The sequence below is a fragment of the Mchenga conophoros genome, linkage group LG22 (genome assembly GCF_057382185.1).
Source record: "Mchenga conophoros isolate Kocher_MC1m ecotype Shallow Benthic linkage group LG22, M_conophoros_male_GT1.1, whole genome shotgun sequence".
NCBI lineage: Eukaryota > Metazoa > Chordata > Actinopteri > Cichliformes > Cichlidae > Mchenga > Mchenga conophoros.
Genome location: NC_140546.1, coordinates 20,974,292 through 21,001,734, shown reverse-complemented (window position 1 = coordinate 21,001,734; position 27,443 = coordinate 20,974,292). Strand labels below are relative to the sequence as shown.

General features: G+C 42.2%; 1 protein-coding gene across 5 annotated transcripts in view; it reads left to right on the top strand.

The window, feature by feature from the left end:
* elmo1 (engulfment and cell motility 1 (ced-12 homolog, C. elegans)) overlaps positions 1-27,443 on the top strand; it is a 106,953-nt gene that overhangs the window by 45,618 nt on the left and 33,892 nt on the right. For 2 of the 5 annotated variants that reach the window (XM_085261337.1, XM_085261336.1), the window contains exons 2-16: positions 161-312; positions 6,205-6,245; positions 6,417-6,489; positions 6,585-6,635; positions 6,736-6,905; positions 10,236-10,271; positions 11,966-12,065; positions 12,566-12,717; positions 12,830-12,908; positions 13,887-13,928; positions 14,194-14,244; positions 14,658-14,780; positions 15,292-15,420; positions 17,488-17,592; positions 18,946-19,054. In XM_085261337.1, the coding sequence (XP_085117463.1) occupies positions 235-312; positions 6,205-6,245; positions 6,417-6,489; positions 6,585-6,635; positions 6,736-6,905; positions 10,236-10,271; positions 11,966-12,065; positions 12,566-12,717; positions 12,830-12,908; positions 13,887-13,928; positions 14,194-14,244; positions 14,658-14,780; positions 15,292-15,420; positions 17,488-17,592; positions 18,946-19,054 (1,339 nt within the window). In that variant the 5' untranslated portion in view covers positions 161-234. The remainder of the gene's footprint in view (positions 1-160; positions 313-6,204; positions 6,246-6,416; positions 6,490-6,584; positions 6,636-6,735; positions 6,906-10,235; positions 10,272-11,965; positions 12,066-12,565; positions 12,718-12,829; positions 12,909-13,886; positions 13,929-14,193; positions 14,245-14,657; positions 14,781-15,291; positions 15,421-17,487; positions 17,593-18,945; positions 19,055-27,443) is intronic. The other 3 variants (XM_085261338.1, XM_085261339.1, XM_085261340.1) reach the window with 3 other exon arrangements.

The window sequence follows — 27,443 nt, the reverse complement described above, 5'->3', positions numbered from 1 at the left end:
CTCACCCCCACCCCCAGAGCGCTGTGTCTTATTTTTCAGCGCTGTCCTTGTTGGCCTTAAAATAGTCTTTGAATTTCAACAACTCTAACACAAGCAAACATCAGTGACTAATGTGCCTCATTTTCTGCTTCTTTTTGTTCCCCTTCACTCTACCCTACAGGTTTGGATGAACCATCTTCAGCAGTACTGACAGAGGTGTGAGGCAGTGAGGCTCTCACCCCCACCCTGGGAGCCATGCCGCCGCCGGCAGATATTGTCAAGGTGGCCATTGAGTGGCCGGGGGCATTCCCCAAGCTCATGGAGATAGACCAGGTATGTGCCTCAGTGCAACAAAAGACACCGTCATCTCACCTGCAGACATTACTGTCCTTTAAATCCAGCACAACCAGTAAAAAATGTTTGGGGTCTGTGACGCTCACCGTGCAGATTTAAAAACCATAATCACAGTGCGTGTTTTGTATGAACACATTATTGCGCAGTAATCCGTTGCTGTGTATATAATGAAATCGCTTGGATGTTTGTAGGTGTCTCTCTCTGGAGCGGCTGGGCGGATGTGCTCAGGGCTTGGTGCAGCTTTTGCGTTGTTCCCATCAATTATACTAATTAGCCTCAAGGATGTGGCCTTGATTAAAGATGTTTAACAGTTAGTCACAGCTTTGACATAGCTTTAAAGAAATTTCACTGAATGCAAAGAGGCTGGCTCTGTCATTAAGAAAAGTGACAAAAAATATGGATGTTTGTGGGTAAATACCTGGGCTGTTTAGCTCACTGTCAGAGCAAAAAGTATTCATATGACTGGAGGTGAGATTTGGTATAAAGCACAACACCATGTACAAAACAGGTGAGCAACCTTCTCACTCTTACATTGTCTGCTATGGAAAACAAACTCAGTTAAAGCTTTATGCATCTGTCAGATTACAATATCAATGAATCTTAGTGATGCTGTTTTTTAAAATGTAAAACATAATGGTCACAGCTGTGGTCAGAGGCATTATGTGATATCTCTTGAACACCTTCAGGGAAATTTCAGTAGGTTTGGACAAAAGCTCAAAGGAATAATGGATTAACTTTGCCTGTCAAAGGTCAGGGTCTCTGTGACCTCCTGTTCTTTTGACTGTGATGTCTGAGGAACTCCTCGAGCGAGTTTCGCTTCATCTGACACAAATGTTCACTTAAAGTAATGGTCGTGGTCAAGGATCATTGTGATGTCACGCAGTTTGGGCCATTACCCAAGACGTTCAGCATCACAATGTTCTGTTTGTGGCGATTATTGCACTGTAACTCGGTAGCGTGAGGAGATCTTGCGACCCTCTTCGCCTTCTTTCGGTTTCTTCTTTTCACCATCACTCTCTTCCGCTATCTCACCCTACCCCTAGTGTCCTCTTCTTCCAGCCTCTGTATGAACTTTTTTGCTACATCCATGAATCTCCTCTGTGGTCTTCCTCTTTCTTCAATCTGCAGTGTTTTCACTATTAAATTTCTTCCAAGTCTTCACTTGATATATTGCATGCATCTGGACAAACACAGATCTAAACTGCAACTTGATTGGTTGGTGGAGCTCCACGACTGTAAGGAGGGTTTTATCGTTTGTTTTTTAAAAACTGTAACATTAAATAGCTGCAATGCTAAAGCGCTATGAAACCTCATCAGTGCATAGCTATATATTCCACTGATTTACATAATGCAGTTGCTACGTTTATGCTCAACAGTTAACAACACTGGTGTGTGCTTTTTAAAACTGAAACTGCACTTCTGTGTAGATTTGCGTCGCAGCTGCTTTCGCCTGCACGCAGCTCGCATCCATTACGAGCCCACAGATAATGGCCATGCCGTATGTCGGCAGATTGTCGGGGTCTATCCAGCGCTAGATTACATGCTAATAAAATAATTAGCCCAAACAGCAACTACCCCGTGTGTGTGTGGGGGGGACATTTTTGCTGTTACTTTGTTTGATTGCACATACAGTTTTATAAATTGGCCTGTTTGTTGTTTGTGTGACTCACAGATGGGCTAATGATTGTAAAAGCTATGAGTCACCGTGGTAACCGGAGTCACAACTGCCCTTCTCAATGGATGAACTAGTGAATGAAGTATTGAACCGTGAAGTACATGTGCTTCTGGTGCTTTAAACACTTAAGTAGAGATTTAGGGGGTGTGGTTTTTGTATTAAATGCCCCCCCCTTATCAGCAGCGCTGTTCCAGTCTGAGTAGATTGCCTTTAGCTTTGCTTAGGTCTGTCTTTACTTCTTTAAGCCACCTCTCCTCCTCCTCCTCCTCCTTTTATCTCTCCCTGTCATCTTCCTCTTGTTCCACCTCTGTGTTGCCTTCCTCCTCTTTGTCCTTCTTTGCTTTCGCTCTTGTTCGCTCCCCCCTCGCACTCCTCCTCCCCGTGTTTTGTTGTGACTGCGAAACTTGCGCGCGCTGTGCCTCTTCCTCTCTTGTCCTCCACCATCAACCCCCACCTCTTCCTCCTCCCTCTGCATCTCCTCTGTACAATAGGCCCTGCAGCAGCATATGGCTGTCTGACTCATGCGACGGGGAGTGGGCTTCTGCAGCTCGAGCTGTTTTGATACCCAGAGAAAGTGTGTGTGTATGTGTGTGTACATGCCTGAAAACTTGTATGTGTAAATTTTGTTTACGCAGGTAAAATTCTGCTTATGTGAAAATGTGCGTGGGTGTGTTTGTGTGGCAACATGGATCGTTGTTACTGTTCATGCGTGTGCATGCTCATTTGCTGTGTGTGTGCATGCATGTGCCTGTATCCATGTGCATGCCGACAAATATGTGTATTTTTATTATTTCTGTCTGTTTGTATATGCGCCTCTGCAGTGCACGCGTGAGTGTGTTTAGGCTACATCTGCTTCGGTGTGTGTCTCTGTGATTTCTGTATCTCTCCAAACATCTTCAGGCACAGAAGTCCAACCTTTATGTAGGAACGCGGGGGAATCGCTACAAGTTTAGACAGTTGTTTTTAAGTGTTTTTAATTGCTTTTTGTTTATCAGAAAGGCAATAGAGAAACTGGGGGAGGATTGGGTGGTGGGGTTTCTGGTGGAGTAGAGGGATGAGAGGAATGTTTGCAGGTGGAAAGGGGCAAGAAACAAACTCTAAGACTAACAGCCCACTTAGTTTTAGGTAATGTGCTAAAATTGGTTTTATATTAGTGTCACTGCTGTGGTTAAAAGATAGAAAACTAAAAATAAAGGCATTTATTTATATTTTGGTGTGTGCTTGTGTGCACGCATCTAAGCACAGTGGTTAACAGAAGAAAAGTCCAGAGGGATGTATTAAACTGTTTCCTTGAGTGAAATAAGACTAAATACCTTCAGTGAATGTGCAAAAATGGCTAGCAGGTTCTAGCGGGTCATGCTTTATTGCATATAAATGATCTCGGAGGGGGGAAAAAAAAAAGAATAACCACCAAATGTGCTAAAGTGGAATAACTCCTTAGATAAACTATTGTGTGGTGTAACAGGAGCTAAAATCTAGTGGGTGGTATAGGATGTTATAGAGAACAGCTTTGCTTTTCACCTTTGTACAAAGTGAATTCCGGTTATGTAGGTGCTACCCTTGAACTGTACTCCCGACTGGGCTTACAGTAAGTTAAACAAAGTGGCTCGTGTGGGTTGAAAGTAATAGTAAAGGAGAGGAAGATGTAGTGGGAGGTTGGACAGGGAAATGGTAGACGGGGAAACAGAGTCAGTTTAAAGCTTGGAGAACTGCTTGTATTTATAGGTACATAATAGGCAACATATAAAGTAGGGTCACTGGAAGCATCTCTGTGTTTCTCTCTTATTTCACATTAGCATGACTGGGTATAAAAAGAGTTTACCAGAGAGGATGATTCACTGAGAAGTTAACATGGGAAGGGTTTTACTACTCTGTCAAGAGCTGCCAAATAATTCAGCAATTTAACAATGAAGTTTTTAATCCTAAAGTTGCATCATCTGCAAAAACCGAATGATTCTGAGAGGCTGAAGAAATCTCTGTAAGCAAGGAAGTAATCAAAATCAGATTTGTTTTTTCTTTTTTAATCATGAATGCTCCATCCTCTGAGCTTCAGTTGCTGTCGTGGGAAAAATAACAAGCCAGCATCCACGATGGCTCCTTAGCGCGCAGCGGCTTGGACGACATGCAAACGTTGCACGTATGCAGGTTTTGGAGCAACATTTTCTAGGAAGGGTTTGCTTATTCCTGAAATGCCAAACCACATTCTGCTCGTGTTACTGCAGCATGATCTGTAATGAAAGAGGGACTCTCTGCAATCCATGTCTGTCAGCGTCACCACTGAAAATATTCACTTTCAGAGCTACAGCATTGGTCCCTTTTAGCTCCCAAATGCCTTCTGAGTGTTTTTTAAAAGAAGTGATGCAACACAGTGGAAAACATGCCTCTGGTTGAAACATGTAACTGGCACTAAATTCTAAGAGCATTTATTTTTCCCAAAAATGATTAAAAATGTCTTTGATGCAACATTTAAAATGTTGTTTTTGTGAAGGGGGGGGGGTTAAGGTAAATATGGGGTTTAAATAGCTGAAAACTTTTAGAAACGTGGTTGTAGCGTCGAGTACTTTTATGAGTGTTTGTGCTTGCGTGAGTTTGTATAGAGATTATGCATGTAGCCTAGCAGCATACTGTATCTCCCACAGAGCCTGAGGATGATGGCAGTGGCAAGCAAGCAGATATTAAGTTAACACTGATTAGCATTTCTCGTGCACACGCTGCTTTTATTTATCTCGCTTCCCTCCTCATACACATCTTGCATGCTCCTAATTTTTCATCTTTCTGTGTCCATCTCTGTTTGTTGTCCTCGTTATTAGCTGCATTGCTTTTTATAAGTACACTGAGAGCAGGAAAAAAAAAAGACTCAAACTCCTTTTATGCGTACACTTTTTCTTTTCACATACTTTTTCCTGCTTTTGTTTATTCCCCTTCTCCCTTTTGTTCACAAACAGCCCACCCTCTTTTTCTGTCACCACTCTGCCTTTCTTTCCTTGTCATATATGCCCACCATCCTGCCATCGTTATCTTTTGTCTGTCTGTCTTCATCACCGCAGCTTCTCTCACTGTCTGGGCTAATCCCCAGAAAAGCAATAATGCAATATGCTCGTATATTTTGATATATAGACACTCAAACGAATCCATCTTCATGCGTTTGGGGGGGGGAAGAATTTAAAGAAAAGAGTGGTTAGAATTGGCCCAGCAGAAAATGAAGTATCCTGATTCAGAACCTGATATTGTTTTTCTGTACTTTTATTATCTTTGGTTGATCAAAGTCATTTAAAAAAGGTGCTGCCCCAACTACGTAATGAGTAAACATTGTGTAATTGGCTCAGTTTGTTTGTCTGTTCTCAAACTTCACAACAATATACCAGGCCCTGGAGGACCAGAGTACATAGGTTAGCTGAGCATTTGGCTCTGCTACTTTATAGCTAGCACCCAAGGTCAAAGTTAACACTGAAAACTTTTTTAACAAACCATACTGAGTAATATATCATATGAAAGGGCATGGAGAGAGCTGTACAACACACATTTAATTTTTTCAATGACACCATAAAATCTCAAGTTTTACAGCCAGTTTTAATCCAATAATATGGTTAAAGATAATAAAATACTCCATTTTAGTTTGTAATGCTTCAAGATCATAGGTCAAAGGTTAGACATCAGCGTGTTGTTGTGAAAGCAGGCTGACGTCAGCATCATAAAACATCAAAGTTTTAGTGTAACCTTTGCCCCTCGGGGGGGAAGGTTGGCCTCAACATGAGTTGACTTGTAATGCTAAATCTTTCACTGCTGGTATACTAAGGCTGTTATTAGATGTCCCCAGATCTAGATTAAGAAACTTGTTTCACTTTAGACAGTATCTTGTTTTAGGCTTCCTGGGGAACTGAGGGGTTTCTGTATATTTCATTGAATCGTCATTCAATTTTTTAGCTGTGAAATTGTAAATGTGGTTCTTGAAAAGATGTACTCTGCACCGCTGTAGAAACACTGAATCACTAATAATGAATGAAGCGGTGCAGCAGCCATGGTCGATGATCCCACATCAGCAGTTGGATAAATACAGGCTCCTGAAGAACAGCCTCTCATTGTGCCAGTCCCGCAAAATAAAATAATTGCAGCCCTCTCTGAATTGCCTGTTGTTTTAGGAACTCAGTACTAGACTGTGAACTAAATGTAGTTTTGCCTTTTTTTTTAATTCCCAGAAAAAGCCTCTCTCAGCCATCATTAAAGAAGTATGCGAGGGGTAAGTCTTCATTTGCTTTTTTTTTTTTTTTTTTAATGTATGCACTAGTTCATGTCTTTTGGATTAGAATTTAACTGTCCCCTACCCCCATACTTGAATTCTATTTGCTGTTTTTAATGCACTTTTAAACCAAGTACACAGTGTATTTTGTCTCTATCCAATGCCTTTTAGGTGGTCCCTGGGGAGCCCTGAAAACTTTGCTCTGCAGATTGCTGACGCGACAAATTTCTACATCACAGAAAAGGTTTGCTCATCTGCAAAGCTGCTGTATCCAAGAGGGGGATATAAAGGCCTGAAGTGCACACTAACTTCTGCTTGTGTCCTTGTAATCCTCCACAGAATCGCAGCGACATTAAGAACGGCTCGATCCTTCGTTTGACCACTTCTCCTGTAAGTGTTTTGCCATTTGAAAAAGCAAATTCTGTGAATACGTATGAAATCGTTCACAATCTGGGACACGTCCTGTTTCCTTTTCCCTTTTGCCCTCCAGTACCAGACGGCAGTGCAGCTTCATGAACGGATCCAGTCATCAAGCATGGACGCCAAGCTGGAGGCTCTTAAGGACCTGGCTAACGCGTCCCGGGATATCACCTTTGCCCAGGAGTTCATCAACCTCGACGGTATCTCGCTGCTCACTCAGATGGTGGAAAGTGGGACTGAGTAAGTGAGAAGAAGACTGTTTCTTTTGCTGTTTGGATTTGCCTTGTTTGCACCGTTTTCCCCTGCAGCATCTTTTTTGTTTGTGCATGTGTGTTATAGGGAGCAGGGAAGAGTACACACTTCCAATGTTTTCCTCTGGATTTTGGATTTATGTGGCAATATTAGACTTTGACTCAAGAATGTGATCCATCAAAACTAGCAAACACAGACTCCAGTTCGATGGGATACCTAATTCAAATCTTACCATATTTAATTTCACATATCGCTGACATTATTTTTCACAGGCCTGATGTAACGAACCACAAATTTGTAACAAGACCCCGGCGTTATTTAAAAGGGCTGCAGGTTTGGATGGTATTCAGGTGGATCTCCGATTTCAGTGAGAATAAAAGGGGATCTTTGGAGTTGCACTGTGCAGTCTGACCGGTTAAGTTCAAAGCATTTACAGCAGCTGACTGGCCGCTCATTCACTGACATTCCTCAGTTCACTCTGTTAAGCTGGATTTATTTTACTGGTGTCTCGTGTCATCGCCATCTTTGTGAAGATGCCTTTGATGTGGAACGCTTTTATTTCCGCGTGCTGCAGAGTTGTGCGGATGTTATTAGGTCATATAGCAAATGTCATTATATGCACTGCATGAAATAATCAGTCGTACATTTGCGCTGAATGAAAACCCTAACCTTGTGCATAAGTTTTGCCTCGGGTTCAACAATGCTACCCTGTGCTGCAAAGAGAAGAACAGGTTCACACAGTGCCCAGCAGCTCCTGTTCATCTTTGGTGACCATGATAGTGATATTGCACACAGCTGAGAGGAAATACTCTGCCTTTTGCATGTTCAGCACATCCAAAAACTCACAGTGTGTGTTGAGGTGGGGGGTGGAGGGCAGGCGTAGTGCCCTGGAGACCGTCTCAACTGAAGGTTAAAGCGAGGACTTTTTTCGCTGAGGTGAAACTTCTCAGCCGTGATGCCAGGGGAGGGGAGTGGGCGGGCGAGGGAGATGGGGTTTGTGCCAGTGGCGTGCTGTGGGGAGTGCAAAGAGCTCGCCAGAACCAAGAGTTGAATTACAGTATGAGTGCAAAACGTGCACGCAATCACACAGAAGTAGATGGACGGTGCAAACTGGCAGGGAGGGCAGGAGCGGCCAGCCGTGCGAGACGTGCTCGTTTTCTGCTTCGTGCAATTCCCATTATCCAGCCCTTCTTTTTTCCAGGGGGAGAAACGATAGATCGAGGAGTTGTTTTGCACCTAATGCGTGGTTATAAACACACGACATTCAGCGTGTCCCGACAGAAGAGCAGTGAAAACCCAAAGTAAGAACTGCAGTTTTTTTGTGCGGGTGTCGTCTTGTCACGCTCATGATTGCTTTTAAATGAAGGTTCAAATTCTGGTTAGACATGTAATGGCTTTTTCTTAGCAGAAACCACTCAGTGATCTAGTGTTTGTGGGTACAGCTTGACAGGAAATCAGTGAGGCCTCTTCTCCTTTTTGAATATGATGTTCAAATTAGCAAATATTTGATCTTAATGCAAGGAGCTGTCACAGCAGCACCGAGGTTCCTCCTGTTGCTCCTGGCCCTTTGATTAAATATGTTTTTCATCTAAATTCCCATCAAATCCTATTCAGGGCTTGAGAGTTTGAGCGGCGCGTGTAAGCAAAAGAGAGCAGGGCGAGTGGTTCTGCTGCATTTCCATCTCAACAGAAGGAGCTTATGAAACAGGCATGCAGATAGGTATCAGAGGCTAATGCACACACTCTCTCTCTCACACACACACACACACACACACACACACACACACACACACACTCATTAGTGTGCCTGCCAACCAACTTGGTGAACTGTAATTATTCAAGAGGCTCTGTGCTCGAGACTCATGAGGGCAGAGCAGTTCTGTGATCTGATGCTTCTGCCAAAGATGCTGCACAATATTCATGTGTAGATCAGCTGCCCAGCTAAACTCCAAGTTTAAGGCAGACATTGCCCTCTACTGACAAAAACATGGAGCAACTCATACTGTGGTTTGACACACGTTCAGAATGTACAGTGCAACTTCAAACTGATTAACACCGCCAGACTTACTATCAACTTCGGTCTTCTTTGACCAGGTTTAACATATGCTGCCACCTTGATATTGTCATTCATGTTTTTTCTGTTTTTGTCTTGTTAGCTCCCAGCATAATCTTGGCTGTTAAATTCACAAAACCTGTTCTAAACATTATTCCATTGAATTGTACCTTATTAGCAGTGTCATCCCTTTGAAAACTGGATTTACAGAGTAAAAGGAACACTGATACTGAAATCAAACTCCACTGTTAAAACAGTTTTTTGTTTATTTTATCAGGTGAAATTAAGAAGTTCTGCAACTCCACCCATTAAGAGCAAAAAAAAAATGTCCCTTGTATAAATCCCATGAAGGTTGTCTCTTTCTGGACCTGGCCCTCGTTTCCAGGGCTGCTGCTGTTTGTAGATCGCTTCCAGGAAGTCCCGTTCTGACCAATCCTGTTCTATCAGATTTCTCCAAATTAACAGTCTGACCCTGAGAGATGAATTCATGGTGAATTCACTCCATACCCATGTTTGCCCTCCTGTCTCAGTGCATGCTTATCAAATGTCTTTGAGCTATTCAGCTAGTCTAGTCTGAGACCTGGATCTTCCTAGCAGTGATGATCCACGACATAAAGGTTGAATCAGTTGGACACAGAAGCTGAAGTTTGAGATCCATGCTGAAATCCCAGAGCCCAGATGCATGTGGTCGGAAGCAGACTGCCAGATCTCTGAAGCAATACAGAGGTGCACATGGAGACAACCTCATTCATATTAGCTGATTTTTGCACACATGGGTAGTATCGCTGAACTTCATGAGTGCACCTGTCATCTCGAATCTATTCAGGGAAAGTTAACTCTCTGCAGATGTTGCTTCCTTTTGCTTGTTTAGCGTAAGGCATTTCTCCCACTGCACCTGTCACATATTTACAAGTTGGTCTCTGCTTTTTGAAATGTGCAAAACTCCGTTTCGTTATGCTCCCTGTGGCACATTAGGTCTGCAGCAAGCCGCTTTGTCAGCCGTTTCTGCTTGGCATGCTTTGAGCACCTTAGCGATCCAAAGTGTTTATTTTGAGTCGGTGTATTAAAGTTGTTTATATTGAGACTTGTTTTACATTTGCACAGTAAGGAATCCTTCTTCTGTGTATGAGAGTGGACCTCCTTAGAGTCTGGTCTCTTTGAGGGATGCTTATTGTTAAAAGATTGTGATTTGTGTTGCTCCCTGCTGAGACTTTAAGGTTTTGTTGTGTGTTTCCCACCTGTGACACCTAAGTTTCTCTTTACAGGCGCTATCAGAAACTGCAAAAGATTATGAAGCCATGGTAAGCCCCTCCCATCCCCCCGGGTAACGTCATTGACTCTGTGCTCTTCCTAACCTGCTGCCTGAGTCTGCATGATGAAGACTCTGGCCCCAAAGCCTTATGGGGAATTACTATAATTATGTGTTTAACACAGCCATTTACAGGCTTCTGTTTTGAAATCAGTTTTGCACTTAAATTTTTATTTTTTTTTTGCATGTGGTTTTGGGCAAAATAATCTTCTTACGTCTTTGCCTCAGACTGTTGGAAGGCCATGATTTATTTCTAAAAATGTAATGCCGTGAGAAATCTATAAAAACCCGATCAGATATGGCTATGGCCATTTGGGGTTCAGCGGAGCTAATTTATTAGTTTTAGTCGGTGCTTACATTGAATTAAATCTTGGTCTTCTTTCCTAAATAGTGCTCAGGGTGAGGGGGATTGTCTCTGCACTCACTATTAGACTTCAGCTACTTTTACATTATTAGCCAATAGCACATCACACATGAAGACATCACACATTAGGATCATCATCCATCTGTCAAATAAGATTTTCTTCTCTTTCTTTATCTTAAATAATCTATCCTCTAATTTCAGTGTTCCTCGATTTCATTAAGCATTTACTAGTTACAGTAACTACATCAAAATGCCCAGTACCATCTGCAAAGGCCTCTTCATTCTTCAGCTGTGGGTTACTAATGACTGTTACTAATCATGTACCATGCAGCAGTACTGACCCGTGTGCTGAAAGCATTTCTTATCATTTTATCTTCGGTTTCTGGTTTGCTGATTTGACGGTCGATGCCACTCTGTTGTGTTTAAAACGGCGATCTTCACTTTTGTAAAAAGTGTATCTTTTTTTTTCTTCTCGATAGAAGTTTCAGGAAAGATGCCAACATTTTTTAGTCAAACATTTATTGTATTTGACTATAGCCTCATAGGGGTTTGCTATATTTTCATGTTGCATCTACTAAAGCACCTAACAGTAAATCAGTGTAAGATAAACAATGAGAAACACGTTTAGGCCAGGTCACAGTATTTGCCTGAGCAATGCCAGTTGTAAGTAGGAGAGGTCAGTACTGTAAAAGCTACTGGTGAAACTAATAAAAGGCCAGAAATCCCAAAACTCATGTAAAAGTTAAGTAGAAAGGTAATGAAACTCCAGAAACTCCTACTGCTGTGATTTATGAGGAAGTAAAAGCTTCTATATTTCATCATTTGCGATTTTTTTTTTTTCTCATTAAGTTCATGCAGCAGAAATATGAAGTGGAGGCTGTTTAATGTGGTCCTTGCTTTGGCCCCCTGTGACTCTTGCAGAGCTGATTGATTTCTCTTGATATTTGTGTAACTGCATGACTTCACTCTATAACATAGCTTTCTGGTCCTGATTGAACGCCGCCCTGTGCTGCCCGGCTCCTGCTGATTTTCTGATGGCCCCTGCTGTTTCTCGAAGGCCAGTTTGTCTGCACTGCATCTCAAGCCTCTGTCCCCATTTATTCTTCTCTCCCCCTCCGCCTGTCTTCTGTCTTTCTTCAGCCAGCCTGGTTGCGGCATTGAATTGATTTTCATATGCACCATTTTCTCTGTTTCTGCCTACCGCTCGCCCCTTGTTGCCGTCCAAGCCATCAGGGCTTTGCAGATTATACACTGCTCCAAGCCATCTGCTAGAGAGAAGCGTCCTATGGTTTGCGTGTGTCTCTGTGTGTCCTGCCCTTTAGTTTTGGAGACTTGCTGTCCTTCACTTTGACGGCCTTTGTGGAGCTGATGGACCACAGCATCGTCTCCTGGGACACTTTCTCTGTGGCATTCATCAAGAAGGTCAGACCAAGAAAACGTTTCATTAAAGGCAGCCCTGATTTATTAACGGCATTCAGAGTGCTGTTGTTATTCGCTGAATAAAGCTTTGATCGAACATTTACATCATGACATTTACAGCCTCTGCAATGAAGCTTGTCCTATGATAATGTCCCGAAGCTCAATGTCTATAAAAGTGTTTGGCAATGGTTCGATTTTCAGGACATAAACATTAAAGGCAAAAATACTCATTATGAGATGTGTGTTTAATTTTTTCCCTCATCTCAAAGTGTTTCTATTTTTTTTTTTTTTTTACCTTTGTGACCTCTATGAAATGTGTTTTTGTAAAACATGTTTTCAGAGTTTGTACCTAAGTTTGAATTTAAACTTTTAAAAGTTATGAAATCTTTTCCATCCTATTTTTCCAGGATCCTATTGCCTTAATTTTCAATCAAAAATTGCTTTGCAAAATTTAACCGTGTCTGCGACAGATCCTCTAAACGCTTTGCCCTGTTTTTTTTCAGATTGCCAGCTTCGTGAACAAGACGGCCATGGACACGGCAGTGCTGCAGCGCTCCCTGGCGATCCTGGAGTCCATGGTGCTCAACAGTCAGGATCTTTACCACAAGGTGGCACAAGAGATCACCATTGGACAGCTTATCCCGCATCTTCAGGGGTACGTGAACGAAATTCTTCTTTTTTAACATTAATCGAGCTCGCTGGTTTCTGAAAAGCTTCATAGTGATAAATGCCTTTAACCTCCTATTTGGACTGTGTTTTAATCACAGGACTGATCAAGACATTCAGACCTACACTATAGCTGTCATCAATGCTTTATTCCTCAAAGCTCCTGAGGAGAAGAGACAGGTGAGGCTGCGGTGCACGCACACACACAAATACACTGCATATACTGTATCGTGCATCATTTCATGTTGCAGTCATCAGCATTTTTCAACTCTAACAGTGTCTAACTGTGTCTTTTGTATGCATCCGGTGTGCATCTGTATACGAAACTATAAAACATCTGCAGTGTAGTGCAATAAATAAAACCTGAGTGTAAAGAAGTGCTACCATGCTCCCATTTCTCCAGTCTTTCCCGCACACACACACGCTCTCTCACACATGTCACGCGTTGCCCTGTAGCTCATCACATGATCCCTTGCCCCAGCATCATAGGGTCCAGGGATGCGCTCTGACATTAATAATGAATGATGCTAACACAGAGCCTTTCTCCTGCGCAGCGCACAAAGTTGAAGGCACGCTAGACCGAAACGAGCTTCGCCGCAGTGCTGAAAACAGACTGCGTGTGGCTGTTTATTATCAATTTAACACTTTTTGTCACCGATCTTGCTCAGAGAAGATGTTGTGTTTTATAAGACTCTGTTTAGGGGACAAGCAAGCTGTTTCTCTTTTAGCTCAGGTTACGTGTTTGTGTTATTTCTGCGAACAGGCCGCTTTTAAAACGTGGGGCTGTGGGACCACAAACTAACACTAATCCTGATCGTTTATTTCAGCGTGATGCAGAAGATGTGAGGTGCTGGCTGCACTCTTTTTGTTTTGTTTTTCCTCTAAGGTCAAGAGTGTTTTGTGTGTCTGTGTGCGTGCGTTAAGGACTCGACCATCAGTAGACCTATTATTACAAACCCCCAGACTGTCACCGTTCTGCTGACTCTGTTGCCCCCCACCCCCCTTTCTCTCCTCTCGCCACAGGCTGCTCGGCTGACAGAAAATGTTTTTTTTAACCTCCTCTCACACTTTTTTTTTCTCCTCCACATTCACTCACTCACTCACCCTCTCTGTCTCTCTGTCTCTGACTTTGTTTCTTCACTGCACACGATATGGTAGTATGATGAGCACATTGTGGACATCCTAAATTGTCCCCTGACAGTAAGTGCACCCTTGATTAGCACCCTTTGTAGTTTGCACTGTAGAAGACAACAGTTAGTGCATTTAGTATCCCTTCTTAAGTTCCTTTTTTTCGGATGGCTTTCTTACTTTTTTAATTAATTAATTATGTATTTTTCATTTTTACCCGTCTTAATTCCTCATCGTAGCATGGACAATCCTAAGACGCTTTGTCTTGATATGGCGTTGTCTCACTCTCTCTCCCGCTCTTCCCTGTTCCTCCCCACTGTTCTTTCTCCCCCTTTAGGAGATGGCCCATATTCTTGCCCAGAAACAGCTGCGCTCCATCATTCTCAGTGTAAGTCTACCCATACCCTTCTCCTCTTTACCCCTCCAGTGTCTTCCTCTGTCTCCTCCTCTCTGTCTTTGTCTCTCCCTGTTGCTGTTCGAGTTTCAACCTCTTCTCTTCTGTAACAAAAATGACACCTGCCACATCTTTCTCTGTTTCACCCCCTTGGTCGTTATCTCTTGTGGATACTTTTTCCACACCTGTTCCCTTTTGTCTCTTCATCATCTCTCTCCTGTGTGAAATCTCATTCTCCGTCCCCTTTTCCTTCATCTGCCTTCTAATCCTCGCCATTCACATCCAAATCCTCTTATTCCTCTTTGTCATATCTTGTCGTCCTCCGGCATAATCCACTTCTCGCCTTTCTGACCCTAAACCCTTTCCCCTCTCCTTTACTTTTCCCATTTGTCCTCTACGCCATGCAGAATGTGATCCGGAGCAACACGCCCATTAATGATGAGATGGCACATCAGCTGTACGTGCTGCAGGTTCTCAACTTCAACCTGCTCGAGGACCGCATGATGACCAAGATGGATCCTCAGGACCAGGTGTGGAGTGGGACAGTCAATCAAAACGGGTGGTGGTGGGTGTGAAAAGGGAGGGAGGTAGATTATCATCTGCAGCGGCTTCATTTCTCAGCTCAACAAAGATCCCAAACAGACTGCTAATACGTTAAAAGCATCCCTGAATAGAAAAACACTGTAACGACTGGATGGATCATAGACTGACTTTCAGGTTCGTTGGAATTGTACAAACTCTGTTTTTGCCGTATATACTCTGTTACCATGTGTGTTTGTACCTCTCCCCCCATTTTTACAATCATTAATCTTCTGTTCAGTGGCTCGTGGGTTGTTTGGGCTGGAAGCATCCAAAATAATAATAATTTTGGCTCAATATTTAAATCGGGGAATTGGCTACTGTCCAGATTGCCTAGGGAGCTGCGAGACCCCAGACGATGGAGAATGAGGGTGAAAGATTTTAAGACTGTAAAGTGGTAAATGGAAGAAAAGACTGATGGGTTTGTGAGCAGCGCTTTAACATTCCTCTCTGTGTGTGCAGGCTCAGAGAGACATCATCTTTGAGCTTCGGAGAATCGCCTTCGACGTAGAGTTGGAGCCCAACAACAGCGGCAGCATTGAGAAACGCAAGTCGATGTACACCCGCGACTACAAAAAGCTTGGCTTTATTGTAAGTCTTTTTAGAGGGCTTCGTTAATCCGCTTCCTCTCTGATGTTATCCTCCTGGTAAAAAAAGCTTCTTTTAAACATATCGCAGCTAGTGCAATAACAGGCTGTATATCAAAGATAAACAAAGCTGACATGATGTCACCCACTGGTTTGCAAACTTCCTAAAGTTAATGATTTTGGCTCCTGTGGTCTTTGAAAGCCACATATCACAAGTGAAGTGGAGATCTCACTGAGAAACTGAGGATGTTCCACACTTACACAGGATAGTCGTGACCCAAAGGTTACTGATTCATCATTTTGACAATGAAAAGAAGAAAAGGACTATCATGTTGTATTAACCTGTGACTATAAACTCATCATGCTTATGCTTTGGCTTTGCTGTTCATACCCAGTAGCTACGTTTTTTGTACAGCCTTGGATGCAATGTACCAAAATAAGTATAGTATTGTGGAATGTGTGTGTTCATGTGTTGCTTTTGTGTTGTATGCAGCAGTCTAACTATGGCATAAGAACTTAAGCAAAGCCACTGTGGCTTGGTGTAAGCCCAGAGCCGTTTCGGGGCTCTTCCCATTCACACTCCGACTGCAGTGTGCTCAGTAGAGATAAGGCCAAATTGGCCTGTCTTGTCTCCACTGTGTGGAGAAAACCCACCCTAAAAATCCTTAGTCTGCTTTCAGTGCATCTCAGTTTGCACAGACACACACATACATACTCCGCGTGCACACATATAAAACTCATCGTTCTCTAGATCAGCCTTATCACTCCTGAGAAAAGTTGTTTACCTTCTAATATACGCAACTTCTATGCAGTAGATATTGTTGGACATGCTGGGAGATTGTTCACATTTGATTAGATATGCATGTGCCACGTAGTCTATTTCTGGTTTAAGCCTATAAGTCTGCTTGCTGTCAGGCAGAATTACAAAACTGATGAGCCAGGTCTCACTGTCCTCCATTTCTCTTTCATCCTCCGCTTCCTTTACTCGTCTTCCTGTTGCTGTCCTCTTCAGTATTCTGCGTCACATTTAAAAGTCAAGAAGATTCTCGGAGTGACGCGTCTTCGCGTGTATCTGTGCATTTAATTGTTAGTCGTCTGCAATGTCTGGAAATAATTACGTCTGACAGACTTTCAGCACAAACGGTTTCTTCCTGCATGTCTGATGCAATATTTAGATGTTAAAAGTAGTGCCTGTGTTTTTGTTATTTAAAAGTTTTGAGTCTGATTGTTGAATATTGTTGAATATTTTAGTATAAGTTAATATTTCATATTGTTCCTTCCCCATGGCCCTTCGCTTCCAGTTAGAGTTACTTACTATATTTCGAAATTTACTTGAGTTTAGTGTCGTAACTACGATATCCATCTCCAAAATGTCAACTTTTAGCCCAATAATCTTTTGCATTTCACCTACTGTGGAAGATATTTTAAGTGTTTATACACTAGTAGAAGATATTCAGACTCTCAACAGACAGATATATATATATAAACACCTAGCAAGGCTTGGAAAACAACCTTTTTAGTAATTTCCATTGTAGTAGATCTTACAGGGTATCAGCCATGAGTGTGAAGATCATGTATCTGTTTAATAATCAGCGACAAGTGGTGTATTTTTTTTTACTTAACAGATTTCAAGTGGGCAGAGCTCTAGTTTTAAAAATAAAGTCTGCACCAATTATAATTTTGCATTATTTTAACCTAAATCTAATTACAGTGGGTTATTTGAGACTGCCAGCCTGCTGCGAATAAATCAGATCAATCCACACCCACACACTCCTCAGTACTTTTCTACTGTTTGTTTAGTGTTTTTTTTATTAACATTGTCTTTAATGGAATCAAAAGCTTTGAGGGGCTTTAAAAGGATGACCTCCTGCTCCACTAATGCGGCCCTGAAACTCCAAGTTTCCTCCCTGACAGAAGGAGTGTTTATGTTGTGCATGTGATCCCTCAGCTGGGGGGGAAAAGGGGAAATGGGATGTTTAATCGATTATATCAAAGAGATTAAAGGTTAAAAAGAAGATTTGGTGAAATGTGTTTAAAAACATGTCTCACACTGCACCTCTGTTTTTCTCAGAACCATGTGAATCCAGCTGTGGATTTCACCCAGATTCCTCCAGGCATGCTGGCTCTGGATAACATGCTGTACTTTGCCAGGCACCACCAGGACGCTTACATCAGGGTAAGCACGCACGTACAACCCTAACGCACACACAAATGCCGCACAGAGATTCCTGTAGTGTCCTACAAAAGCCTCACTTCCCTCCAGCTCATTCAGTCACTGAAGTTTCTGGCTCGTTCTCAACACATCTTTCAGTAAAACTGCATTTCACGAGGTTTCTCAGCCCTGACGATAAAACTTATTTAATTTCTTTCACCGCCAGTCTCTAAACAATGCTGCACTGACATTAAGTGCTTTTTGTCATCCTTTCATGATAGCCAGCATGATTTTATACAGCTTTCATCATTATGTGTGTGACGGTTTCTAGACACGATTGTGGGAAAAGAGAAGCGTTAGTGGTGCCCGCTCAGCCCTTATCAGACGAACAGTGGGAGAAAACACAGCCTTCAATTCCACAAATGAAACTGTCGCCAGCTAAAATGATTGGGACCTTGATGGCCTCGGTTATGGCGTGCTGCCACCATCCACGTAATTAGAGTGGGGTTTTTTGCTGATGACTTTTATGTGTAGATTTAATTTATGTTAATCCACGAGCTCTAAGGGGTCAGATAAGGTCAAGAAAAAGACTTATAGTTTCTACCTCAGTGTTTATTAGTAAAATACCTTCAGTGTGACATTGAACCCTTTTAAAAGGGTTTAAGGCCCCTGCACCTAATTAGTGTCAAAAATGCAATGCGTGCTAATGCTCACCTGTCACTGCAGCAGGTAGCTCTGAATGTTTGATTTTACACCGGATAGACTTCCTGACACAACTCCAAAGGGCATTTGTTTCCCAGGCTGGAATTAAACCAGCGACTTTTCGCTTTTCCAAGTGAATCTGCTTTAACCAAACCCAGTAAATGCTATTAATTCCTGTCAGTTAACCTGTCAGAGTGGAACACAGCGCAACATTACAAATTATTCTTCACATAGAGCTGGGGTATCAAACATAGGATCTGTGGGCCAGAATCGGCCCAGCAAAGACTCCCATCCGGCCCCTTGGATGGCTTTGGAATATACGAAGGAGGACATAAATTATGGCTTTTCCTACTGATAAAAACACCACTCACTGCTATTCATTCTGCACCAAAGTAATGAAGTAATAGATTAAAAAAAAAACCGAAATTACAGTGAAAAATCATGAACTTTTCTATCAAATATATAGAAGCAAAAATTAAAAGAAACAAAACAAAAAAAATAATTTTCTGTAAATTAGGAAACATTCAGTTTTTTAATTAGTCTGAGCAATTTGCTTTTTTTTTTTTCAGCCTTCAGGCAACACACTCACCAGAAATGTCTTTTTTTGTTTTATAGCCCTGAGGAAATACAGTCCTTATTTCTTGCCTGGCTTATTTTATAACCTCTTGTTTCCAGATTGTCTTGGAGAACAGCAGTCGAGAAGACAAACACGAGTGTCCGTTCGGCCGCAGCAGCATCGAGCTGACCAAGATGCTGTGCGAGATACTGAAAGTGGGCGAGCTCCGTAAGTCTATATCAGCAAACGCGCACACACACACACACACACACATACACACACACACACACACACACACACACACTTTGCACACACTTTGCACACACTTTGAATAAAGACATAAAAAAACCCAAGATGCTTTACATGCAGAGATGCATATAGTTGTGTGCAAGAATACAAACATCCAGAGACACAAGTACACACAGCCCCTAACTGTTAAGATGAAAGCAACCATTATGCCCTGTAATTGTGCTGCCAGGAGTTCATTATTTAGTGATGCACCTCGCCCCCACGGAGCCCCTTTTCAGCCTAATATGCCGCCTCTGGACGGCACACTGCGCAGAGAAAGAGACGCTGTGCCTACGTCCACTTCAAATTGATGTGCCCTTTTCATCTGTCTTTACTTGTTTAAATAGCTGAGCTGGTCACGGTTCCAATCCAGACTGACCCCTGCTGCTGCCTGTGGGGAGGAAGGAGGCATTTTTAGCTCAGTTTTAAACAGATCTGCCTTTTTCTTCTGCTTATATTCTTTTTTTTCCAGAGGAGTTGGCTGCAGTGCAGGTTTTTGTTTTTTTATACTCTTGTCGGAAAATTGTCCCGATAAAAGTACCAAGCTAGGTTTCAATACCAGATAAGAAAGTGTGGAAACACTGCTTTTTTTAAACGTATTGTAATTGCCCTGTCTATTTTAAACATGCTCTTATCTCTGCCAGACTGAGCTCTAACGCTACATTTCTATCCCCGACTTTCCTACCTTGGTCACATTCTGCCTGCTCTACTTTTATCCCGCGAATGACCTGTAGACACGTCCTGACCGGGAGAGATGGGCTGGGTGAGTGCAGGGCACCGGTGGTGTGTGAAAACATGCTGAGCTTTTAGTTTTTCATGTTTCAGTGATCACTTTCATTCTACTCTGTGTTTGCCTGATGATTCTTTGCAGCAGATCTCTGGGTTATATTTATATTCCGTGTATGTCAGTGCTCTTTTTTTTTCTTTTTTTAAATCCAGTGCTTCACTCCACGTGCCCTTTAGGCCTTTTCTCTTAGCAGACTGAAATTCTTCACTTCAGTCTCTCTTAGAAATATCAGTTTGACCTCATTCGTACCAAAATACAGATGAAACAGCCAGACTTGTCCCTAAATAGGGAAACATGTGTATCTCTAAGGCTTTTTCTAAGCTTCGAATTGAAGGGCTTATGCAACAGAGCTGGATCCCTGGGATGAATGCCAGACTGTCATTATAAATAAAACTTTCTGTTTTTGAGAGACTTTCTCCTTCAAATACAGTCCAAATTTCCCCCCCTCCCAAAACAAGATTTGGGATTCACTTTGAAATGTAAGAGCCGTGATGCCAGCTTTTGAACTGTGCACTCATAACGAGCTGGATGGTCCCTCTCTTCTTTAGCCCGAAGGATGCGACTAAGCTGACGATACTGTTATGTTATGACACAAAAAAATTCCCCTCCAGGACCGGATGCCCTAGTTGAATTATAGCAGTGACCTTGACTCGTACTTTTCAGCCTTTCAGTCCCCAGTGGCTGTATAATGTCCCCTTTACTGAGGGTGTTAGTCTGGGACACTGAACATACCATTAATATTTATGATGCAGCAGACTGTGTTTATGTATTTGTGAAATGGGAGGGCAGATAAGAATTGCAAAGGTGAACCCATAACCTGCAGAGAATGACCGATCTATCTGCGATATTATGCTCTGCTGACATGATAACGGCACATACGCCTGGTTAAAACATGACACGATGGCTTTATACATAAGTAGGCCATCGTTGGGTACAAGGTTTTAAAAAAAATGGATGTAGAGGGAATGAAAGGAAACAAGGCAAACACTGGGGACAGGAGAGAAAAGACAACATTTCGATATATTTTTATTTACTGAGCTCTAAATCTTAATCTTCTCATCCATCTCCGTCAGAGCTCCAGTAAATATTTGCTCAGTCTCACACTCTTTGAACATTGTATGAGTCCAATCCTTATGAGAGGATGCCACTGTGCCCCAGAGTACTCATAAGCTGCATTGCTTTTCTCCTGTAGTGAGCTAAGTGCATTTTCATACACACCCCATTAGCCCTGTGTATATTAACACACACTAATGAACGTACGAGTAGGACAAATGTAACATGGGCCTGGCAGGTGCTTAGAGAGTGACGGCTAGTCATTAATAGAGTGTGCGTGCGTGCGTGTAGCACTTTCCCCAGAGAGATGATGGTGGAGAAATGAGTCTTGGCTCTACACTGACATCATTTGGTTGACCTTTCGTTGGAGAAACAGTGAAATACCTGACACTAATGAGGATGTTAGAACTTTTCTCTTTTTATCAGCTTTGATGGTATTTAAGCCAAGATACTGTTGTGCGTTGTTCCACCAGTAACTTAAAATGTAACAGCGACGTTTCTCTTTATTGTAAGAGTTTGTACTGTGGAAAAAACTGTCTGTTTCTTGTTCACTACAAAAAAGTATGAAAACTAAGTCATGGACGAATAAATCTAGTTTTGGATAGGGCATCTAACATAGGTGGAGTTGCCATAGTAACATCACCTATTTAATTTAGGACTTACATTTTAAATTAAGTCTGTGGCTGTGAACATTTTTTTATGTTGTTGTTGATGTTTTGCTACTGTGTATTTTGTACTATGCTATTAACACGACACATTAACGCTAGCAAGTCTGGTTAGTTCTTAGAAGATTAACTGGTAGCTTGAATGTGTTTGCTAAATGTCTGGATAATTAGATGAATGGGTTTCAGATTTTTAGCGCTGACTTGCATCCTGCTGTCAAGATAAACTGTAAAAGCTTTGTAAAAACCTTGTTGAGCTTATAAGTTTTTATGCAGCCCCATCGCTACAGCCCAGTAGTTCAATCAAAGACTGAAAAACATGAAGAAATTTAGTAATGGCTGGTGTTGTTTTTTGCCAGCCATCTACATGGTGATGCTTTTATTATGAGTGTGCTGCTAAGCTATTTCACCACTCATCTCAAAGCACCACTCTGACTCCTGTAAGCACAGTTGCACACGAGCTGCTGGAACGTCTGCATCCATCACTGTAAAACAGTAACTTAAATGTTCTTGTGAATAATGTTCCACCACACAGTCTTAGTGCTGCAGAAGATAAATAAGAAATTGATACACTGAGAAAGCTGTACTCCCTAAAACTTTGATGCTACCGAGCTACACGCTGATGCAAAGCTGCAAAACAGGAAAAAAGTGTTCGCTTTTTTTTTTCTTTTTTCTTTTTTTTAAAAAATCTGCTCTGTATCCCTTTGTGGATAAAGGCAGAAGAAAGAGACCGTGGATTAATGGTGACAGCAGCGACGTCTCTGTGGCTCATTTTCTCTCTCCATCTGTGTGAAATGCAAGTATGGCTCTGGCACGCAGACGCTCTCTTCTTGTTTTCTCACGAGGATGAAACGCGGAGGGATTCTGGATTTGCCGGGGCCTGCTGAAGTTGCCTTTCTTCCCTGCTCGCATCTTCAAGCGCTTTCATTCTAACCACATTTTTCTCACTTTTCTCAATTTTCGTTCTTGCTTTCATGCATCCTCCTTTTTTTATTTGTCCCTCTTGGTGTGTCTGAAGAACATCTGTCCCGCTCAGACTTGTAGTCCTTTCTCCTGCTTTTATGGTCTCGGTTGCTGTCTTTTCCCATGAATTTGACAAAAATGGCACAAGCACACCAGAAAGTAGCATTATACCATTGTCTAAAAGAAATACTATATAATCCACTCATGAATCTGCAGTGATAGTTTTCTTAGTCCTCGCTCAGGTGAACAAACTTTCTTCTATTCTGTTTTTCTATTCCACTCTATCCGTGTTTTGAGACCTTATAGTATTTTGCCTTTGTTGCTGTTGTTCAGATGTCACTGTACATATTTGATCTGCACAAAGGAGGCAAGCTTATATCAGCGCTGATAGAGCCTACATAATTCATAACAGCAGGTGTCACTCTCTGTCCTGCCTCCCAGTCTCTCTTTCTCAATTACTTCCATTAATACATACCTGTCCTGGCTCTATTTCTCCATTTCTGATGCCTCGCTTCGGATCCTAAAAGATTAATTGTCCCAACAGTGTTTCTGCTGGAACACGGGGCCTAATGGAATCTGTGTCTTTGAGACGCCGAGCCATGACTTCTCTCTCCCCGCTTAAGCCGGCCCATGGAATATTTATGAAGTTATTTAGAACAGGCCAGGCATGGTGAGTAATGGCCCTGCTTGGTGATTCACGGTGTGTCGTCTCTGTGCTAAGATGGAGAGCTGGGTGGTGAGGCATGGCGGGTCCAGGTAGGACGCACGCATGCTAGCAGACACGGATGCCAAAATCAAAAGGAGACCAAACCCCATTTCTAAGAACACAGAGAGAGGCAGACTGACGGTCACGTGATGTTCTTCAGGTTTGTTTCTGTGTCTTTCTTTAGAAAGCCATCAGCCAAGGTCAGAACAAAAGGCCGTGTACAGCACTTTGGTCAAATTCACTGTACATTTCAGCACATGAGCAGCATCGCAATAAGGAACATTTACAAAATTCTCTTAATTCAGTTTTGTTGTTTATATCGCCTCATCTGTGTATCTCTTACTTTAAGCAAAAATTTATTATACTGTTCATATATTTGCACCGCCTTCTAATATTCTAATAAACTCTAAGTGACGCTAGTTAGAGAGTAACGGGGCTGTTGTGATACATATGGCTAGTTGAGTCCAGTCACTCAAAGGTTTGTGTGTGGACTTGTGTGTATGTAGTATGTCCAAGCCCAGCAGGTGACTCAGAGTCATCCAAACTCATTAACCTCCCCTGCTGTTACCCAAAAAACAACACACACACTTCCACACATACACGTACAACCCTTGAGAGGTAACACAGTGTGAGATTAAAAGGCTGCTATGTGTTCGGACTGGGCCGCAGTGTGCCAGTGAGATGTAGTTTTTGCACACACTCACAGCCGCGAAATGGATATTCATGTTGGGACATGCAGCCACAAATATCATATCTCACATTCTCAGGCTTTTTAATCAGTCCGTTTCAAATGGAAAGAAACAGCTTCACAGCTTTAAAATGTATTTCATTACGACTTTATGGTTTCTGATTGTTTTCTATGGCACGTTAGTGTCTGTAGTCGCTATCTTTGCTATCTGTACCTTAACTAATTTCTATCCGTGAGCACATCTGAGGGACGAACGTGCATTACACACCATGTGGTGCATAAAACAGTAAAACAAGCACAGAGGACGCATTGCTCAGGGATGAAATTCTACCTCCTGCTCGTATGTCACACGCTGCGGGGAGGCCAACGCAGCATAAGAGCAATAAAGCCGTGCCAAATATTCAACAGTGTCACTACTTCAGAAAATCATATCAAACAAGAATAAGCTCAAACTTGCCACCGGTAAATGGTCCTTGAAGTATCCGTGACTCAGCTCGCAAGGTATTTATTTTCATCATAAAATGTTTCTGATATTCTGGAGATTTCCTAATGCTGGGATATTTTTAGTGCCTAGCAGCAGAGTTTGCTCTGCAGGATTGATTTGAGACTTTTGGATTATGTTTTCCAGCCTAAAACTTGTAACCTAGCATGAGTCCAAGCACATCAGAAGTAATCGATTTTGAGTCATTTCACTTTTGATAGCATTATTCACACTTCTGATTTGACGAGGCATTTTCCAAATTCAGCAACTTCTCCAACTACAAGTATTAAAGTGTACAAACATTAAGTTTTAGCTGTGCATTGACGTGGAAGCCGATCGTCAAATCACAGCTGCCACTGCAAGCCACCTCATTTGTAATTCTCCCTCAGTGAATCAGGAGGAGATGATGGCAGAAGGATGTAAAGGCCAAGCGCAGAATCCCAAGTATCCCTCGAGTCATGACATGAGCATCTATTTGGCAGTCAGCAGCCACTTCTCACAGTTGTCAGTTGCAGGCTTGTGTTAACTGGGGGGAGGATAGCATTCTTCAGGGTTTTCCACTTCATAGCCTCGGGCATACACCAGTAAACGGATTGTAAATTTGAGAGCACAAACAACAACAAACTTGACAGATGGGTGCTTGAGAATCTCAATTTTTGAGCATCATTGGCATTTTCCAGAAACTCCCGTCCCCTGTCAGTTCTCAGCATGTTGTGATATACTAAAGTGGCTCAGTGGATGAAACATAAGCCAGCCTATGCAAGTGCTGCCGATCTAAATTTTGCTTGTATGTGTTTTTTGCTCTTGGAGGTCCTTGGATGTAATTTACCAGCAAACCATGCTCTCAACAATCTGTTTCCCCAAAAGACCTCTTACTGGCAGGCTGTCGAGGGTGAAATCAGACAATACAAAACCGCTGAGGTCTAGCGTCTTTATATAGTTGTAAAAGCACCAAAAGGTAGCTGCTGCGGAAGCTGAGAGTTACAAACGGGACAAAGTTTTCTGTGCTGTTAAAATGAAGGACGATGTGAATATGGTGTAAATGCACGTTTCTTTCCTATCAGATACAAAATGAGATCAAATGCAAAATTCTATCAGTGTAATCAAATATTCAAAAGAGGCCATTTCTGCGCTTGGAGGTTAAATTGTGGTTGCTAGCTAGTTGTAGTTTGCATGGAAGATGCGGCTTGTCTGCAAATATTTGGCATTTATTCCCCGAGCTGTAGTGAAACATGAAAAAGTACAACACGACCTAAACTGAGACAATATGGCTTCAAAGTAAAAGCAAAAGTTCTCTCTTTCCAGTTTGTGACACAGGTTTCACAGGTTTCTACCGCTTGGTGAGTAGTTTGCAAGTGTTTGCAGACCAGTTGATGTCTTTCATACAACCTACTCTAACTGAAGTAATCATGGGGCGATTTTCAGCACAGAGCCTTACCATCACTTTCACAGTAGTGACTGCCAGCAACCAGTTGTCAACCAGATGGGGAATAAAGCTTTTTTCCTTAGTGACCAGTGGGTAAATGGGGCTTTAGCAATCAATGAAACCAATTGGGGAATACATCTTTTTGACCACTGATTGCCAGATGGCCACTGCTGGGTCTCTAGGCCTGCATGCCTGGGGCGTTACGCAGCATTTGTTCCTTTCCAAAAAGTGAGGGCATTCCCAGATTAAAAGGAAAATGCACGTTATCGTTTGCACCTGACGCAGCTACAATCTTATAAGTCTATTATTTTTACTCGATGCACAGTACCTGTGTATGAATATGTTTCGTTCGCTCGTGCAGGCTGTGTTTGTGTGCATACCGCACTAATGCACGAACACATATGTGCATGTAAGCTGGATCATTTTCTGTTGTTTTGTAATGATTAACAAACAATTCTGGTTTTTTGCATTTGGACCGCCGCAGACAGATTGTGTGTTTGTTTACGTAAGCATGACTCACGCCATCTGAGATATTCCTTCAGAAGAATCTGGCACGAGGCATAATAGAGTGCATGGTTTAGCCCCCATATTTTGCATATTAAGATATAAGTTGTGTTTAGTACCTTTAATAATTGCAACCCAGGCACAGCAGACTCACAAAACTCACAGCTGGATGCAAGCCTCATTGTAGCTGAGAAAGGAAGTCTGTGCGAGCAGATGCTGTGAAATTTGTTGGATTTCTGTCTCAGTCCACAGCGCTGATGGATTCACTCTGTCTCATTTTCCTTTCTCTCCATCTGTTACCCTCCTATCCTTTGCTCTTCCCCTGTCCTCTAATGCTTCTTGACCATTGTGAGCAACACCACATGCTAAAGTGGTTTTGTTATGCAAATGAAAGCCCCCGAATTTCGAGGCTCCGACTTTTCCCTGTTTTTCATCCTTATCTAATCTGCATCCCTCCCTATAATGGCACAGTTGTTGTTGTTAGGAGATTCCAAATAAAACAAATGTAATATTTTGAACAAATGGTTTCCCGTTTATGTCTTGCATCTCTTGCACTGCCTCTTTTTCTTTTCTTTTTTTTAATCTTGCATTCCTGAGCAGAGCCTTGGACCAGCGACCCCCTTTCTGCTGGCATCCTTATTTAATGATCATTAGTTTCATGATTGAGATACTTTAATCAGAGCAGAGCCTTGCTGGTCTGGCCCAGATATTGTAAAGTTTTTATTGTTATTTCACATAGATTCCCGCCCCAAAATCTCATTGACCGTGCATTTGAAAGGGACACACTGACCCTATAACATTTGGCAGGGTCTTAATAGGCTCGTAGGATCATTAAAATCCCAGCTGAATTCATGTAGCAGTCTAGCACATAGATGGATCTACAAAAGCTCTCTCCCCTTAGATCCAGTATATTAGTAGAAACGCTACGCTTTGATGCATATAGGTTAGCTTTGATGTGTTTATTTTAAGCCTGATATCCATTACTTATGTGGTTTTAGTGACACTGTGCTGTAGAAATACACAGTCATGCAGCCAGCTGTGGTTTGCATCTCTGTGTAC